General features: G+C 42.0%; 1 protein-coding gene across 1 annotated transcript in view; it reads right to left on the reverse strand.

Moving 5' to 3' along the window:
- The window catches only part of SYTL5 (synaptotagmin like 5), a gene marked incomplete at its 5' end in the record, with an annotated part of 63,762 nt that extends 48,823 nt beyond the window's left edge, over positions 1-14,939 (reverse strand). The window contains one exon of the mRNA XM_082011553.1: positions 14,821-14,939. Within this exon, the coding sequence (XP_081867679.1) occupies positions 14,821-14,939 (119 nt within the window). The remainder of the gene's footprint in view (positions 1-14,820) is intronic.
- Between the last annotated feature and the right edge of the window lie 3,580 nt (positions 14,940-18,519).

The raw sequence follows: 18,519 nt of genomic DNA on the forward strand, positions 1-18,519 counted from the left end.
CCAAAGCAGGGCCAAATTGGGTTGATCAAGGCGTTGTCCAACTGGATCTTGAGGTAACAGAGTAACTCCTAGTAAAGAGTCTACAATGTCTCCGGGCACCTGTTCCAGAATCTGACTAAATTCATGTTTGGTTTTTTGTTGTTTTTTTTTTTTTTCTTTAAAAAAAAGCCTTCCTAATATCTAACCAGAATCTCCCACATTCCAGCTTGTTCCCATTGGCTCTTCTCCTTTCACTGTGTACCTCTGAAAGGAGCCTGGCTCCATTTTTTCTATACCATCACACTAAGGACTTGAAGACAGCAATCACATCTAGCCTTTGCCTTCTCTTCTGAAGGCTATGCAAATCCAGTTCCCTCCACCTCTCCTGCTACGTCACATGCTCCGGCCCCTCATCATCTTGAAGGCCCTCCATTGACCATGCTCTAGCATGTCAATGCCCCTCCTGTTCTGGGAGCCCCAAACCGGAAACTGTGTTCCAGATCTCGTCTCACAATTGCAGAATAGAGGGGATAATCACTGCTCTCAACTGCTTATGTAGTTCTGTATGTGGTCAAAATTGTTATGACCTCTCAAGACTTTTCAGATGAAGCTCATCCACCCCAGGCTCCTCTTACCCACCTCAAACTTTTCAATAAACAACCTACAAGTCCCCTGCTCTCTCCAGGCTCCCTCCTGACTTCCTCCCTCCTGCCAAATCCCTATCTTAAGCTCCTCCATCCTTTCAAACCCTTCCTGCACTCCACTCTACCCTGGAATACCTCCTCCCCAGGGCCCCAGATCAGCAGCTGTTAGGTTTTTTTTTCAGTTTTACATGCCTGGGCGTTGCTGTGTCCCCGTCTCCTCACCCTTCCCTATACTCTCTTTCATGCACTGCCATCAGCCAAGAGCCTCCAGGGTCCCTCTATCATGAAGCGCTCCAACCACTGCAATCACAATCTCTGCGTACATATAGATGCTTTAAGGGGGATTTAAAACACCTGGCTGCCAGCTTCATCTAAAGATCAGTAAAAAGGCATCAGGAAGAAAAACACTTTGGGAAGATAAAACCAATAAAAAATTGCAGGTTGCAGCCCAGTGAAGGAGGCCGGGAACATTGCTTAGGCCACCAGAGACTAAGCTCTGACACAATTAGGTTATTTGTGGATACACTGCCTTGCTAAAAGGTTGGCTAGCATTCTTCTTCCCACCGGGATCCCATGAACAACAGCTGCTCTGCAGCCACCTGGCCTGCAGATGCTCAACCTCCGAGAGCTTTTGAAAAAGGGCATGTCCAATCTCTCCAGGCAGCAATTACAAATCCTGTCGAGTATTTTCCTCTGTTGGCCTCTATCCAAGAGAGATTTCTTCATTCTGTTTTGGACCCTTCTCCCACATTCAATCCAAACAGCCTTTCTCTCATACCATAGCCTTGAAAAGTCTGTCCAGGCTTCATGAGCTTTCTTCATACTTGTTCTTGCAGTTTATCGATTGCGTCTTACATCTACCTACCTCCTGCAAAGATACACTTAGTTACAGGTCCATGTCTAACTTCTTCTTCTGTTGGTCAGCCAGTTTGAAATGCAGGTGGGTGACCTGCACTACAGCAAGCAACTGCCAACCGCACTGCAATATTGCCATTGTACACTGGGAAGGCAGATGATCACCTCTTTTGCCATGCCCTCCTTGGATCGACCTCCTAAACAAGCCTGTCTTCAACCAGCAAAAGCCAATTTATCTGCTTCTTCTGGACTGAGAACTAAAGGCAAAAAACCCCCAACCCTGCTAATAGAATGCTCTCGGCCACACCATTTTAAAAGAGATACCACATCTATCCACTTGAATAACACATCCACCTTTCAGTGCTTGTGAAGACATCTAATTATCACTGAGGTTATGGTCACTTACATTTCACTAAATATCAATCAACATTCACAAAATGCTTGATGATTAACTGTCTCCCCTCTCAGCAGTGTGAATTTGTCAGAGACAAAGCACTGTGCCACACAGCCCTTTTATCTTAGTACAGCCACTTTTAGTACCAACTGATCTCAGGGAAATTTGTTAAGGTTCGATCGTGCTTTCACACATTGCAGCACTTTCCAGGTTCACCTCCAAAGCCCTCCCTGTCACAGCTGAGTATCCTTCTTCACCAGGAATTCTTAATTAGGCCAATATTTGGTGTTCCTGTCCCTTCCTCCCACTCTTTATCTTCCTGGAGCTTGCTGAAGTCACCCACTTGCTGCACTCCTTCTGCGCTGGGTCCACCCAATGAACAGCACTCCAAGCTGCAACGGGGAACGCTGCTGTCAGGAGACTTTCAAGTGTGGAAAATGCTTGAGAAAAGAGAAAGAGAAGAGGACAGGCAGATCCAGCTTGCACCTGCCACCTGGATCATCATCTTCAGCTGCGCTAGTTCTACCTTGCCCCTGTGAGCTGACAGCAGACAAGGACACACTGTCCAGCTGCAGCCCTGGGACTACTCCTTTCTTCCATGTGGTCTCTTTGGCATCTCAGCCGCTCCTACTCACTTCTCACAGGCCAGCCCCAACAGCTGGTCTAACTTACTGGTACAGCGGTGACAGCTACAGTCTATGTCTAAGTACAACAAGCAAACACTAACAGACTCAGCTTTGCTCAGCTTCCCCACACAAAATTCTCTCTGCATCTATATTGGGTTTACATGGCAAGGTTTTGGCGGTTGGGGGTCTTCAGGGGTGGCCCCTGTGAAATGAAATCAGGGGCTGTGCCTTTGCAGGCAGAGCTGGTTCCAAAACAGACCCATTGCTGGCCAAAGCTGAGCCCATCAGCAATACTGGTGACACTTCTGTGATAACATATTTGAGAAAGGGGGAAAATGCTGCACAGCAGCTGTGGGAGAAAGAGGAGTGAGGAACATGTGAAACAGCCCCACAGACACCAAGGTCATAAAGAAGGAGAAAGAGGAGGTGCTCTAGGCACCAGAGCAGAGAGGCCCCTACAGCCCACACAGAAGATCATGGTGATGCAGGTTGTCTCCCTGCAGCCCATGGAGGACCCAATGCTGGAGCAGGGTCCTGGCAAGAACTGCATCCCATGGGGGACCTACAGAGGAGCAGTTTGATCCTGAAGGACTATACCCCTGTGGAAAGGACCTATGCTGGAACAGGGGAAAAAGGGTGAGGAGGAAGGAGCAGCAGAGAAAAAGCTTTATGAACTCAATCACAACCCTCATTCCCCATCCCCCTGCACCACTTGGAGCAGGGGAGGAGATAGAAGGTTCGGCAACAAAGGAGTGAAGCTGAGCCTGGGAAGAAGGCAGAGGTTGAGGGGAAGGTGTTTTCAGTTTTGTCCCTGTTTCTCTGTATATTACTTTTTTTTTTTTAATTGACAATAAATTAAATTAATTTCCCCCAAGTCAAATCTGTTTTGCCTGTGGTAAGCAACCTCCCTGTCATTATCTTGATCCATGAGTTTTTTATCTTATTTCCCCCCTGTGTTCTGGTCAGGGAGGAAGCAAGAGAGTAGCTTGGTGAGTGTCTGGCAGCCAGCCAAGGTCAACCCACCACAGCCCTGTTTCCCCCTCTTTCTGCTTGTCTGTTCTAAGTATCCTTCAGCAGCAAAATAACCTTACTAGTAGAGGGGAGACTACTTACAGGAGAGGACAAATCAACCTTAAACACTCTGCGCACAAAATGTTCTCTCATTGTTTACCTGCCTCTTACCAGAGTTTCATCTGGCCACCAATCCACAATAATGGCAACTTAGGCATTTGAAAAATCTTGGAATTTTTAAATCCCTTCAAAATCCTCTCCCCTCAGAGTCATGTGATTGATTCAACACTAAAATAACACTCAATATTTAAAAAAATCATATTCAGTTCCGTGGGTACGTTTCAAGCTTTTCTTGAACCACAAGGGACAGGCTTTCCTCTTCCGTCCACTCATTCACAAGGAAATGCAAGAGAACTCACATGCTGTGGGCTAAGAAAACACAACAAAGCCTGAAGGCTTCTGATGGTGTAATAGAAGCTAGTAGCACTGAGACTTTCTTATTTCAGCTGGAGCACAGAAACGGTCCTCAGCTAGCTGGACCAGATTCCTTCAACACATAGTATTGGTTATCCAGTCAGAAGGGAGAAATTGCAAGCAGAAGAGTTCAAGATAAGCAACTGAATGTTATAGATCCTCCTAGATTCCCTGAAACACAAGAAAGGAGAGGGGAAGCATTTCTGTGGCGCAAAAGTCAAAGAAGCGCAGCCAAACAAATACACCTGGGCTTATTTATTTTCTCAGGTAAATATTATTTCTCATCCTAAAGACATATCTTTTCAATAAAATAACTGCTTCTAAACAAGAATTTGTTTAAGTTATTAACACATAAAATTCTTGGGATAAGTCACAGCATTAGGGGATGAAGAGCATTCACAGGAACAACTTTTACAGTGTACTGTCCCAAATGTTGCTAAGGCCTTTGGAAGTTTTTCTACAATGAAAGGCACCAACTGTTACATGCTTTATTCTAAAACCAGCATTCAACAAAGCCCTACTTTGTAAGGTCTTATTTTAAAATACATAGAGGAAAAGAACAGCTAGAACTTGCCAAACTGCTTGAAGCACAAGCTCTTTCCCTGCACAAGCTTCATCTTTCCAGTGCTGAAGTCTACAATACAAAATCACAGAATAGTTGAGAAAGGGTTGGAAGGCATCTCTTGAGACCAATCTAGTCCAACCCTCCTGCTCAAAGCACAGTAAGCTGTATCAGGTTGCCCTGGATTATTTCAGTACTTCCAAGGATGGAGATTCCACAATCTCTCTGGGCAGAACATCCAGTGTTCAACCACGCTCACAATAAAAACATTTTTTCTTCTGTTTAGATGCAATTTCATGTACTTCAATTTGTGCCCACTGACTCTTGTCCTTTCACTGGGTACCACTCAGAAGAGTCTGGCTCCATCTTCTTTAATGCCCATTAGGTATTTATACATATTAATAAGATCTCCCTGAGCCTTCTCTTCTCTAGGCTGAACTGTCCCAGCTCTCTCAGCCTTTCCTCATATGAGAGATACTCCAGTCCCTTAGTCAACTTCATGGCTCTTTATTGGACTCCAGTATATCCATCTCTCTCTCATACTAAGGAGCTCAGCCACAGCTTATTTATGAAGATCTTACAGGACACTTCCCTGAAGTCTAAGCAGACAACACCCGATGCCCTCCCCTCATCTACCAGGACAGTCATTTCATCATAGAAGTTTATCAAGCTGGTCAAGCATGACTTCCCTTGGCGAATCCATGCTGACTACTCCCAATAATATTTTTGTCCTTAACATGCCTTAACGTGTCCAGGATTAGCTGCTCCATCACCTTCCCAGTGATCAAGGTGAGGCTGTCCACATCTCTCCTGTACTGGGGAACCCAGAACTGGACCCAGGACTCCAGATGTGTCTTACCAAGGCTGAGCAGGTGGGAAAGATCACCTCCCTTGAGCTGATGGTGACACTCCACCTAATGCAGCCCAGGATGCTATTGGTCGTCTTTGCCACAAGGGCACATTGCAGGCTCAGTCAACTTGATGTCCACCAGGATGTCTTCTGCCAAGCTGCTTTCCAGGCAGTCAGCACCAAGCCTATTCCTCCCCAGGTGCATCACTTGATGTTTTCCTTTGTTGAACTCCATGAGACTTCTGTCAGCCCTTTTCTCCAGCCTGTCAAGGTCTCTCCAAATGTCAGCACACTCATGTGGTCTACCAAGCACTCCTCCCAGTTTTGTATCACCTGTGAACGTGCTGAGGATGCACTCTGTCCCATTATCCAAGTCATTAATGAAGATCACAAACAGTACTGGCCCCAGTATTGACCCTTAGGGCACAACAGCTAGACTTCGTCACTGATCATAACCCTCTCAGCCCAGAAGCTCAGCCAGTTCAGTCTGCCTCACTGTCCATTTACATAGCCTGTGCTTAATCTCTGATAACGTCTTCATTGACAAACTGGTGGTGTCAAAAGCCTTGCTAAAGTCAAAATAAACAACATCCACTGCTCTCCCCTCATCTACCAAGCCAGTGATTTCATCAGAGGTTATCAGGTTGGTCAAGCATGAATTCCCCTTGGTGAATCCATGTTGACCATTCCTGTGGACCTCCTTGTCCTTCACGTGCCTGGAAGTTGTTTCCAGGATTAGTTCCATCACTTTCTCACAGATCAAGGTGAGGCTGACCAGCCTGTAGTTCCTGGCCCGGGTTTTCCTTCTTGCCCTTTTTGAAGATACAAATGACATTTGCTTTCCTCCAGTCCTCAAACACCTCTCCCAGTCACCATGATCATTCAAAGATTATTGAGAGTAGCCTTGCAATGACATCGGTTAATTCTCTCAGCACTCATAGGTACATCCCATCATGGCTTATGGACCACTCCAGTATGTTTAAATATTCCCTAACCTGATTCTCCTCCACTGAGGGCAAACTTACCTTGCCCTGGCCTTTCCCCAATGATCTCAGGGGTCTGGGATTCCTTAAGATCTGTCTTACCAGCAAAGAGTGAGGAGAAAGCAGCATTGTGCGCCTTGGCCTTTTCCACATGCTTCGTCACTAGGTCCTTCATTCCATCCAGCAGTAGGCCCACACTTTTCCTAGCCTTCCTTTTGCTGCTGATGTACTTGTAAAATGTTTCTTGTTGCTTTTCACTTCCCTTGCCAGATTTACCTTCAGGTGGATTTAGGGTTTCCTGATTCTATACTTGGATGCTTAGACTCCCAGGTCACTTGTCCCTACTTCCACCTCTTGTGCATTTCCTTTTTATATCTATGTTTTGTCAGGAGCTCCTTGTTCGTCCATACAGGCCTCCTGTCACCTTTACTTGCTTTCCTGCTTGTCATGATGGACCATTCCTGAGCTTGGAAGAGGTGATCCTTCAAAACAAACAACACCCAGCATCACCACCACCCCCCAAAAAAAACCCAAACCAAAAACCTGAATCAAAAAACCCACGCCAACTAGCTTTCTTGGACCTCTCTTCTCCCCAGTACAGTCTCCCATGAGACTCTTCCCAGCAAGTCCCTGAACAACCAAAAATATGCTCTCCTGAACTCCAGAGTTGTGATCCTTTCTGCTTTCTTCCCTCCACTCAAAAACTTGAGCTCCACCCCTGACGACTGCAGCAAGGCTATCCCAACCTTCACATCTCTGACCTGTTCTTCCTGGTGGGCAGATTTATGTGGATATGCTTAGCACAGGCCCCCTTCCAGCCCATTTTCTTGATTACAACGTTTCTCGTGTTCACCTCACTCCACTTAATTTGCTTGCCGTCTTGGACCACCATTTCTTTACTTGATCATTGGTCATTCTCTCTCTACCTCATCTTTTTCATGGTCTCCTGTCAAAACGGTGAGTTTTTAGAGAGTAGAACTGCCAGCCAGCGTTCAATAGAGGTAGTCTTTAAGAGACAACTGTATTTTCATTTTTTATTCATTTTTGCAAGGACTTGGTCAATCACATACCATAGAACTAAAGGGGCACATACAATTCAGTTCCAGTTTCTATTGGTACTTGAACATCTGCGTGCAAAACAACAGCCTGAACCTTGCTGACACCAAGTGTCAGGGTAACTCAGAAAATTAATATTGTTAATCCTCAAATCTCAAAAGGGTTAAAATACTTAACAATAGCAAAGGCTTATTTTTCATGCCAGATTTATTTCCAGTGGCTCATTTTTACTTAAAAAAAATAAAATCAAAAGTGACCCATTGCATTTCAGGAACTCCACAGGCAGTATGATGCCATCTCTTTGGTAATTATCAATGTGTCCTACAGATTGCATCCAGGTGCCTAATGTTGAAAAAAACCCCTCACTGAACTCCTCCCATTCCAGCTTTATCCCCATGTCCTGCAACTTTCAGGCCCTTTTTGCTTAATTAGAAGCATCACTGGGCACAAAGCCTGTGTTTTAAATAGTTCCAATTTAAGATAAGAAAATCTCTATCAGCCCAAACCAATAAACAGTGTATTTTTAAACAAACGCTTGCTTAGAGATCAACATGTTGAAAAACTTATCAATAGTCTTTTGACATTAAAAAGGCATTATTCCTACTATCCGGTAGGGGTGACTGCAACAGTATTTTCCACTGCTTATGCGATACAAAATCTTGAATTCTTATCAGATGATAGTTGACCTGCCAACAGCACGAATTCTGAAAAGTGTTTGTTTTCTTGTTTTTTAATACAGATCTGCCTTTGATGGCTTTCAGAGAACTGAGATAAAAATAAATCAACCCACAGCTTCCCCACTCAGTTAAACAAATAAAACAGAAAAATTAAAAAAGCAAGCAAACACTGTATGGGCAGATATACTGGATATGAACTTTCTTTTGGGATTCCCTATGCTATTTGTTGAATTGAACTACTGATTGACTAACAAATATGTTCAGATCTTAAGAAAATAAAGAATGAAATGTCTCAAGGGCCAGGGAGAGCAGGAGGAGGTGGGCGAGTCATCTGAAAAAATCCGTCATCATAACAGCCTCTAAATAACCACAGCCTGGCTGTACTAGGTACACAATATTGAAAAGGGATAACAAGTGCAACATGCAGCTGGCCTGACTTACCGCTACTCTTTATCCCCCAAGACAGGAACCAGCTCTATTATAAACTCCCAATTTCCTTTTGCCATTCTAACGTTTGAGCTCTCCTTAATTTTAAAGGAATCTAATTAACCATGCAGTTAGATACTTTTAATCTCAAATATTAAACAAGAATTAATCTTTATTAATCCTCTCCTAGTAATATGAAAGGGCAAATAAACTCAGCAGAAGCCAATTTAATAAGCTGCTGGAGAAAAAGAATGCTATCATACACTGAAATTTCTAAACCACCTATTATAACAGCTGTTTGATAGAAGACAGCTATTAAAAAGAAATTTGTTACTGCTAAGGATAGCAGGATATTTAGCCATTCCTCTAACTGTGAATTTATATTAAGGTCCCTCTACTGTCCGAGAAATACGTTAAGTGCATTGGAGAAGAGTTCTGTTGTAACTAGTATTGCAGGTAACACTGAATGACTTAATCTAAGCTTTTCCAAATGGGGCCTAAAAGGCCCGTATAAAACATCAAAGCAGGACCAAATAAATAAATAAATAAATAGACTGAGCCAACACCGAATTTGAGAAATTACTCAGTTCCTAGATTAAGTCCATCTAGCAAGTAAATACGAAAACCTGATACCTTGAAATGATGAGGGAAGAAAATGCAGGCAGCAAGGATCACAATTCTACAACACCCAAACCGAAGAGCCGCAGCCGTAGCTCTTGGCGCAGTTGCCGACCGCCTGCCAGAGGCACAGCGGAGTGTCTGACGCTTCCCTGCTGAGGCTGGAAGTCACAAGGCAAAGGCACCCGTTCCCTCACAAACGCAGCCTCCAGAGATGGAGTATTCCCAAACCCTTATAATTCTGCAAAGAGGAAGAAGCAATGAGAAGCCTTAACAGATCCATTTTTTTCTTAATGGTATGCTTTACCCTAGAGAATGTTTACTCCCCAAATACAGAAAAGTAGAATAACTATACTGGTGCAAAAGGCAAGGCGCTCACTGCTCAAGCCATTCTCTTAAATGAATGCCATCATTTCCTCTAACTCGGTAAGTACGATCCACTTGCTTTGAATCACATAATTTTTTTTTAACATCAAACTGATTTTTTTCTTTTTTTTTAGTAGGATTTTGGAAAACTTTTTATTTTGAAAAAAATTTATGCAATGGCATACATGATTCCTCAATTTGATTTTCAAATTTCTCCTGCATCTTCCTTCTCCCCATTTCAAAAAAACTTTTTCATCCTAAGATGTAGAGCAGCAGAATCCAATTATTCCTAATTTTATTTTGCCATTCTAAATTTACAGAGTTCAGAGTCCTTAAAAATTACAGTTAAAAAAACCAACCTGTCCTTAACTAACGATAATTAAAGACTTCAGCAGGAAAAAAGTTTAAATAGCTGAAATTGCTCCAGTCTTGCACCTGTTATTAAGAAAGTTCTCTTTCCTGCACAGATGAGTTGACACAAACCCTCTTTCTGAAGCTGTGCAGCTGTTAACTTAGATGCTAGAGAATTTTTCTGTGCAGGAATTGGTATCAACATACTTCTGGAGACTGAGGGAGAAAGGAAGTTTCCTCCCCAGACTGATTCCCAGTACCTCCTCGAAATTCAACCAGAGTCCCTCCACTGTCTGATGCAATATGTGGAATGTAACAATAAATATTGCTGACAGTTCACGAAAGGATGGGCTATTACCAATTTCCATTAAGATCTTGCATTGTAAAACCTAGCCATTTGAATACCTGAAGTATTTTTTAAGTTCCTGTTTTATAAGCACAGATTTTCACATTTTGCTTACGTAACAGATCTGTATGGTAAAAACTGTCTTAAGAATATCTGAGTATGTAGGTATACTGGTGACAATGAAAGGAAACAGGGAAAGCAAAGAATGAATTTGCAAAGGAAAAGAGAACCGGCATAATGAACGGCAGAACGGAGCCCAGTGAGCAGCAGGAAAGAAGGCATGAGAAATGAAATCATAATGGATGCTATAATGATGACAAACTTCCGCAGATGAACCTTTTCCCGAGTACCTCCCTCATCCTCTCTAGGATTACTAAGATTAAAAAAAAAAAAAAGGGAGGGGGGAAAATTGATTGTTGGTTTCTTACGAGTCTTTGATAAAATAAATGGCATGAGAATTAATCACCATCAGAAATTCTTTCACCAATGGAAGATCTTCATTCTTGAAGAACATTGGAGAGCAAAACCTCTACCCTTAGCGTGCTGGCAGTAGTAACCCCTTTTGATGGAAAAGTCTCTGGTTCAAAGAATGACAAGGTGTTACAGCCACTTGACAAACGCGATAGCTGCCAGACAAGCAACCTCCTAACTTCCCATACACGTATGGATGAGCAATACGCTTTAACGTAAGGACTCTTTCCTTCAAATATTTATAGGCAGTTTTGCAAAAACACAGACCATATACCATACTATATGCTCTCTTGCAATCATTTTGTGTTTATAAACAAGTCCAAATGTATACTCAGCAGACATGTCAATTCCCATTCCCATTACTCAGACTTAATTTTTTTTTTCTGAAGTACTTGCCGGTAGTTACCACATGGTGGTATCCACGCTAACAGTTTCTCCTATATTGTAATGAAGTTAATACCCTAAATTGCTCCTGTGGATCTCTTCGAACCGATAAGGAGATGCCGTTTCAGTTAACCGAGAAGGCAGGAATGCCAGCTTTCTTTGTCAATACCGATCTGGGGCTGGTGCAATTCTTACACAACTTCTGGTAACCTAAGCGCTGAGGGGATGACTCAAGTAATAACCTGATAAAACCTTATCCTTGCAAGAAATTGGCATGTTCCTTCTTTGTTTTCTCAGTTCAGCAATTAGTACGCTGGTATCTTCTCTCCTAAAAGTATGGTATTCACAGCTTCACTTTGTAAAGACTGAAAAGAACCTTTGTATGTTAAAAGCAGTCTAGGAAAATAGTCAAGGTGAGAAAGCCATGTTCATTCGCAGTAAGCGTCTCACGCCCGTTTGCGCTGTGGCAGCACAATGCTATTGAGCTGTAGAGCTAGCTCCAAATGCAAAAATGCTACGCCCATCAGACCCAGTTCCCGGCGTACCACCACGGCGGGGAGGATGCAGTGAGGCTGTTGTTGGAACAGAAACAAACCAGCATCAGTCAGGTGAAACACACCCAGCATAAGCTACACCGCCCTCTCGGCAAACACACTCTTTCGATTCAGTCTTGATTTCGTGACTTGTGACACTACACCTTAAAAGGGATATGGGTTTTCCAAAAAAGGGTCTTAAAAGAACAAAACTATTTAAAAATAGTAAAAGGATGGGGATATAAGAAAAAAGATATGTTTCAATCCAAAACATGCCGTTCAGAAATGTCTTGGCTGACGTTACCTGGCTGCCAGTTTCTCACAGCAATTCACACGTTAAAAAAACCCTACTTTTTCACCCTCACTATGGTCAAGTTCAGTATTTTTAGCTATTTTAGTTCTATGTAATTTAATGATTTCACTCAAATAATGTTAGCATTTGAAAACCATCATGATGGTCATTCAACTGACATCAAAAGCATTGTAGAGCAATGTTTAGAAACCTGTAGGTTTTTTGCACAAGTAATCTACTAGCAGCTTTAAATCAATATTCAAAGAAGGTTTCCAGTCACACAAGATGCACGCTTCAAGTTAAGAATATAAACCTTAATATTTATTAGGCAGGTTGCTTCTTTGTATTATCAAGACTAGATCACAGAAAGAGTACTTGCTGCCTTCTGTGTTTCTCTCGCATGCAGGTGGAATACTTGTACATCAAAAATCCAAAAACAGCCACCTGCACTCCGGAACACAAGCACGAGCAGTGATAGGGAAAATGACTCTTAACAATTTAATTATTAGGACATCCTTCTACTCTTACTATTGCTTTCTTGTTGAACAGAAGGACCCTTTCAAGTTACGATGGCTTTTGAAGACTAATAGGAACAGAAAAAAAATAATTATCAAGATAGATTCAGAAAGAGTGGAACAGACTAATAAAAATTCATCAGTACAATGTACACGTAAGCATCTTCCCAGGATGAAAAATGCCTTGGAAATAAATACAAAGGGACTTGTTTTTCTGCAAAGTACTTCAATAAAATACATAACAGCTTGCAGCAAATGGTATTCCAAAGACAACAAATGTTTCTCTGAAGTGTACTTATAAGGCATAATTAAAGATATTCTTGCCAAGCTGTATTCAGAAAGAAAAAATTATAAAGTCTCCCAGGAAGCAGTTACCTACCCAGTTCTTTATAGTTTGCGTATCTTCGAAATTTTTTATATACTACATTCCAATTTTATCAGGCACAGTATGGTCTAGTGACAGTTCTCCAAATATACTCTGAATCTGAAGCCAATTGGTTCATATATGGGTGCTAGAAGTATCTATATATCACATTGCATTGTTAGTTATCTTAATTAGCATTGTATTTCAGACTAACTTGATTTTCAGCCTTTTTTTAGGGTGATCTTTCCATTTGTACCAAAAAACCACCAAGCCAATACCACCTGTTGCTTCACTGAACCGCATCCTCCAGAGGTGGTTTGGGTTCTCAGTTGGTTTGGCAGAGTGACTTCCAGTGGTACCAAAAAAAGCAGAAAATGAGGGGTTTTAAGACACCGTATTAACAAAACAACAACAAAAAGCCCAAACCAACCAAATGAAAAAGAACCACAAAACCTCATGAGTTTCAACTTTCCACTTGAGATTGGGAAATGACAGTAGTAGAAAAGAAAGCTTTCTGGGGTTTTGGGAAGCTAGTGATCTGATACATTGCTGCACTTCATACCGACGCCCTCGATCGATAACTACTGGCACGTAACGCACTTCCAAGGCCACCACCTTAGAAAATGGAAATACTTACTTTGAAATGCTTATCCTATTACAAAATAGAGCACAATGCTCAGAACAAACAGTGCCCCATCTGTTTTCTTGTGTTCTGTTTTTTTGCTTCATCTGACAAATCACAGAAGAGATGAAACGATTAATTTGCCCACACCACCATAGAGAAACACCTTTCCTTCCAGTCTTGCGGCAGAAGCAGCAACCAGTTTTAGCCCACTCCATTTAGATGAGCCACTCCGTTTCCCCAGTTAAATGGGCTGCACACCAACAGGGACATTGCACTTAGACTTGGTTCTCTCAAGGTAGAAAGACCTCCAAAACCTGTGGCTAACTCTGCATGGATTTCCAACTAATAGTTTTACACAAAAGAAGCCTCAGCTAGCGCTGAACATACATCTCCACAATGCACAATGTCTGCTGCAAATCAAAGGGAAGAACAATGCAGCCTGGCCTTGGAATACATGAACGGAAACCAGCAAAGGCCGGGAATCTTCCTTTTGTCATCCATCACAACTCAGCAGCCTCGCCAACACCAAGGGCTGCATACATCCACACTAAGCCTGTTTCTCAGAATCAGCACTGTATAAAAGCTTTAAAGGGCAGCGGAGAGAAGCGAGAGGAAGCAGCAACAACATAATGGAAAAGCATATGAGCCTTTGCAGAACTGATACTTAGCTGAACTAACTGAATTTGAGTCATCTAAAATAGCTGACTCTCAGCCTGCCTCCACACAACGTTCTCTGAACTTTGATTTTTACCTTCTTTCCTCAGAAAAGAACACGTGGACTCTACTAATATCCCAAGCCTCTACTTCTCCCATCAGCAACTTTTGAGATCCACATCTGAGATTTTCAATTTATTTATTGGTAAATCTAAGTAATTTGAAAAATGAAGCATCCCTCCTCCTCCCTACTCTGTAAGTACTGCAACAGAATGAAAAAGGTCACTGTCGCACATTTTCCCCATGTTGTATGGACTCCCGTACAGAGGCAGACGCCTACACTGTCTCCCTGTGACACCTTCCAGACTTCCCCTCTCACAGCTAGCTCTGACGGCACAAAGCATACAGCCTCTCTTAAAGAAAGAAAGTTCAAGAGCCTTACTAAAGCCTTGCATTCACAGGGGGGAAATTCAGCCAAAGTGGGCAAAATCTACAGAATCTGAAATTTAAAAACCACTACTGTGTGTTTTTTGCACTTGTTAGCTTTCTTACTCTTTTGCCTTGAAGCAATGGACACAATCTTTTTACAGAGGTCCACACTAGCAAGAAATTTTCTTTTTAACACACTTTACTGTGTCTTTTAATTAACTGTGCCACCTCCCAACACTCATCCTTCTCCCGAGGCATCTAGAAAACCTTCACTGGGTACCACAAAAATATCTATACTACGGACCATATTTTTAAGAACAATAATAAAAATTTACCTTATCCTTTTATCTTCAACTTTTTTCAGATACTCATCTCTCTTCAATACTCCCAATATTGTTTCCCTTTCATGTTCCAACAAAAACGATAAATTGATGACCTCCAAGTGCTTCGTCATGATTCTTCAACAGCCACTCTTTCAATGACTGCTTTGCCCAATCAGTTCTTCCAATGATTTATTTGCAGAAGTCCAAAGGCACGTTTGTGTCAGAGTCACAAGATCCACACAGTCAAGAGGTATTTTGAAAAATGCTTCTTTAGGTTAACCAGGTGTCAAGATTGTATTGTTTCGCTTTCCAACTATGCAAGAAATAAAGGTTTCTTCTTTGTTTCTTCCTCAAGAAAGCCAGTTATTTTCCTGGTTCTAAATGCCCTTGTGTCCTGGCTGACACTCACCAGCTCACTGCAGGCCTTCAGACTGCATTCACAAGCAGCTGCGGAATCAACTTCCCGGCATAATTGTAGTTTGGAGTCACAAAATAGCCACGTACATTTATTTCAAACTACCTGAAAGTCAGAACAAACAAGTGTAGGTGATTTTGACATTAGCACCATGGTCTGATTTGAAAAAGGCTTAATCTAGTAACAGTTGAAAGCTGCCAAAGAATGGCTTGCAGACTATCAGGTTATCTCAGCGGCTACTTATACGTCATGTTTGCTATGTTATTTACTCGCTGGAGTTTGATTATTATGTTCCCATGAGGGCTCTGCAATTATCTTCCTACTGCAATACATTTACATTACTATATTCACCTTGTAATACTTCCATCCTAACAGTAATAAGCGGGGGGGGGGGGTGTGATTCTACTAATTTCCGTGGGATTACTTTAAGGGAAAAGTAAAAATTAACACGTGGAAGGGCTTCAGAGGACAGCACTAAAGGTAAGACTCACCTCAAAACAAGTATACACCTGCATTTCAGCAAGTCATCCATTACATTCACTTCACAGACAATTCAGAGAAATAGGAACTTTCAAGGAGTGATTTATCCACTCACTGCACACATTTAATTTAGGATGACACGTTCTAGAAATGCCCATTCCGTTCCAGTAAATACAGCAAGAACTTAGAGTGACTTATTAATATGTAGCCACACAGAAATAAGACAAATTTCACTATTGTTTGGTCATTTCTAAACAGAAAACAACTTCCATACAAAACCAGAAGAGACACCCTAGTCCACACTGGAGCTCTGAATTTGACCCTATTTGGAAAGGGTCACCAGGAAACTACCTGGAAGGTATCTAAAACTTCTAGTTAACTGGCTGGAACATCCAGCCCTCAGAGTCTCATTAGTAAACATAGAGTTTCACATTGAAACAAGGCACGACCTCCAAAGACACTTTTCCTTAAAAAAAATTAGGCTATGTGAACAGATGAACGTTGTACTTTGAAGCATACACACATTATATACAGTATACAAACATAAACCCAGATTAGATGGACTTAAAATTTAAGAGAGTGTCACACTCGCCTGTGCCAGGTGTAAATCAGCTGAAAGATCATTCCATTAAGTTTCTTACAGCTTTCACCGGTGTGGAAATCCTAAACCACATAACATGCACCATTGGCAGCAGAAGCAACGCTTGCAAGGTAGGATCCAAATCCCACATGAACGGAGGCCCTTCTGAGCCACAGATCAACAGGCAGTCACGGCAAACCCTGGCTGTGCTCAGGAATAGGTGGGGAAGAGGTTGGATTTAGAGGACACCACCAGAGGTGGTGGTGAGAAGTTTGAAGGCATGGACAGTGGAAGCACACAAGAAGAGGTTAATGAAGGAGAGAATGGAAGGATTCTTCTTTCTGCCCATAGGCACAACCTGACACTGCAACTGATCTCCGAGTTACCACTGCCTTCCATGCCTGACGAGAATGGCTTAGAAACACCAGAGCAGACTCACTGGACAGTGGTCTAGTCAACAAAATTCTGGTATCTTAAGCAGCTGACCTTTTAGGTGAACTATGTGAATCCTGAATAGAAATTATTGTAGTCGTCTTTGTAAAGACAACAGATACTACATGAGAGTTTGCAATATAGAGAATAATGCAGAGTATTATGAAGTTTACCAAGTAGGCAGATAAATCCAAATTATATTCATGTTACCTACATTAAAATAAAGATGTTTGTAGTAAAACCTATTCTTGTAGAAGACTATAATCAGCTGAAGTTTTATTCTATTCACAATGGTTTTTGTTGCTTGCTTTCTCTTTCTTACTGAACATACCTGGGAGTAGATCCTTTAGTCCCATTTATGACAAAAATCTTGTGGGTTTTAACTGTCTGTATCATGTAACATTGTGATTTGTCAACTCGTACTCAGTATTAGCAAGACATAAACCCCACCAATGACAGTCTTAAAAACCAGCATCCTCAAATTTCCCTTATTGCTTTGGTGGGGGAACAGTCTCCAGCACAACATCAAGCATGTCAGCAATACAGCTTTTGTGTTCAGTGCTGCAGTAACATACCTGATGCTGAAATAGCCCAGTTTTTCTGTCTGCCTGCTGACCAACACACATGTACCAACCAGCTAATCAACATTAAGATCTGGACCCACCTCTCCTTCCAGATTTTCTTCTGCACTATGAAATTGCTACTCAGAAATAACAGATTTACTAACCAGACACTGCCCAAGCTGCTGAAGCTTCAGCAAACATCTTCAAGAGAAACTCATATTTGCTCAGACAGGATGTCTTCTAAATACATTACGCTCATGATCTCTGCCTAGGTGAGATTCTCTACACCAAGCCAGCTGACGTACTAGCAGCAGTTAACTTTGCCTAAGCCAAGTTCCCAGTTCTTCAATAAAGTTACTCCTGCAAGGCTGTCTTTTAGGACTGAAGATAGTGCAGGTATCTGTACCCTACATGAAGCAGACCTATATACAAAGCCCTTGTCCCTGCCTGATTAGACAAATCCTGTGTTGAAACTCTGATAACGCTGACTTCATTCTGCCATGAGCTGGTACAAGAGGTACCAAAACATCCCCTAGCTCACAGCAGGAGACCATCTGGTTTAGCTCCCATAGCTTTTGTGGTAAGCGGTGGGCACTTCTGTCATACACGTAGCTGTTAAACAAGAAGAACGGTGACAGCAAACCCAGCAGGAATGCTTGCCCTGCGGAAAAGGAGACTAATAAGTAATGAGATACTGTTTTTAACAAACTACCACTTAAGACTTCCCTGCTTCAGACAACATATGATTAGAGACCAGGCCTGTATTTCACATTAAGATTTAATAGCAAATTTGGCGCTTCTCCTTTCCTGCACTACTTTTTGCTCTCTCTTTCTCTAAATATTCCAGAATAAATGAGCTGACAAAAGCTGAATTATGAACCAATGTAGGGTTTAAAAACAAAAGAAGCCAGCCAGCTTTCAGAAAGTGACAATGATCCTTTTAACAGACTTTTGATGTTTTATTGGCTGGTTAGGACATTTAGTTGTTTTCATCCTAAACTGAGTGAAGATTTCACACAACAGAGCGTTTGGCGAATGCTAAAATGCAGATTAGGATACATGGAAAAATGCAAAGCCCCCTAATAGGACAGGGTTAGTTCTAATCTGCATTCAATTTGTAGATAGAGCATTAATTTCTTAAGTCAGAGTAATGCAACGATCTAACACGGGACTTCTGAAGGAGCTAGTAAAGGAGAGGGAACGAAGCGTCATGATGGCAAGACAGTGTGTAAATGAGCCCC

The sequence above is a fragment of the Phaethon aethereus genome (assembly GCF_964289735.1).
Source record: "Phaethon aethereus genome assembly, chromosome: 1".
Lineage (NCBI taxonomy): Eukaryota > Metazoa > Chordata > Aves > Phaethontiformes > Phaethontidae > Phaethon > Phaethon aethereus.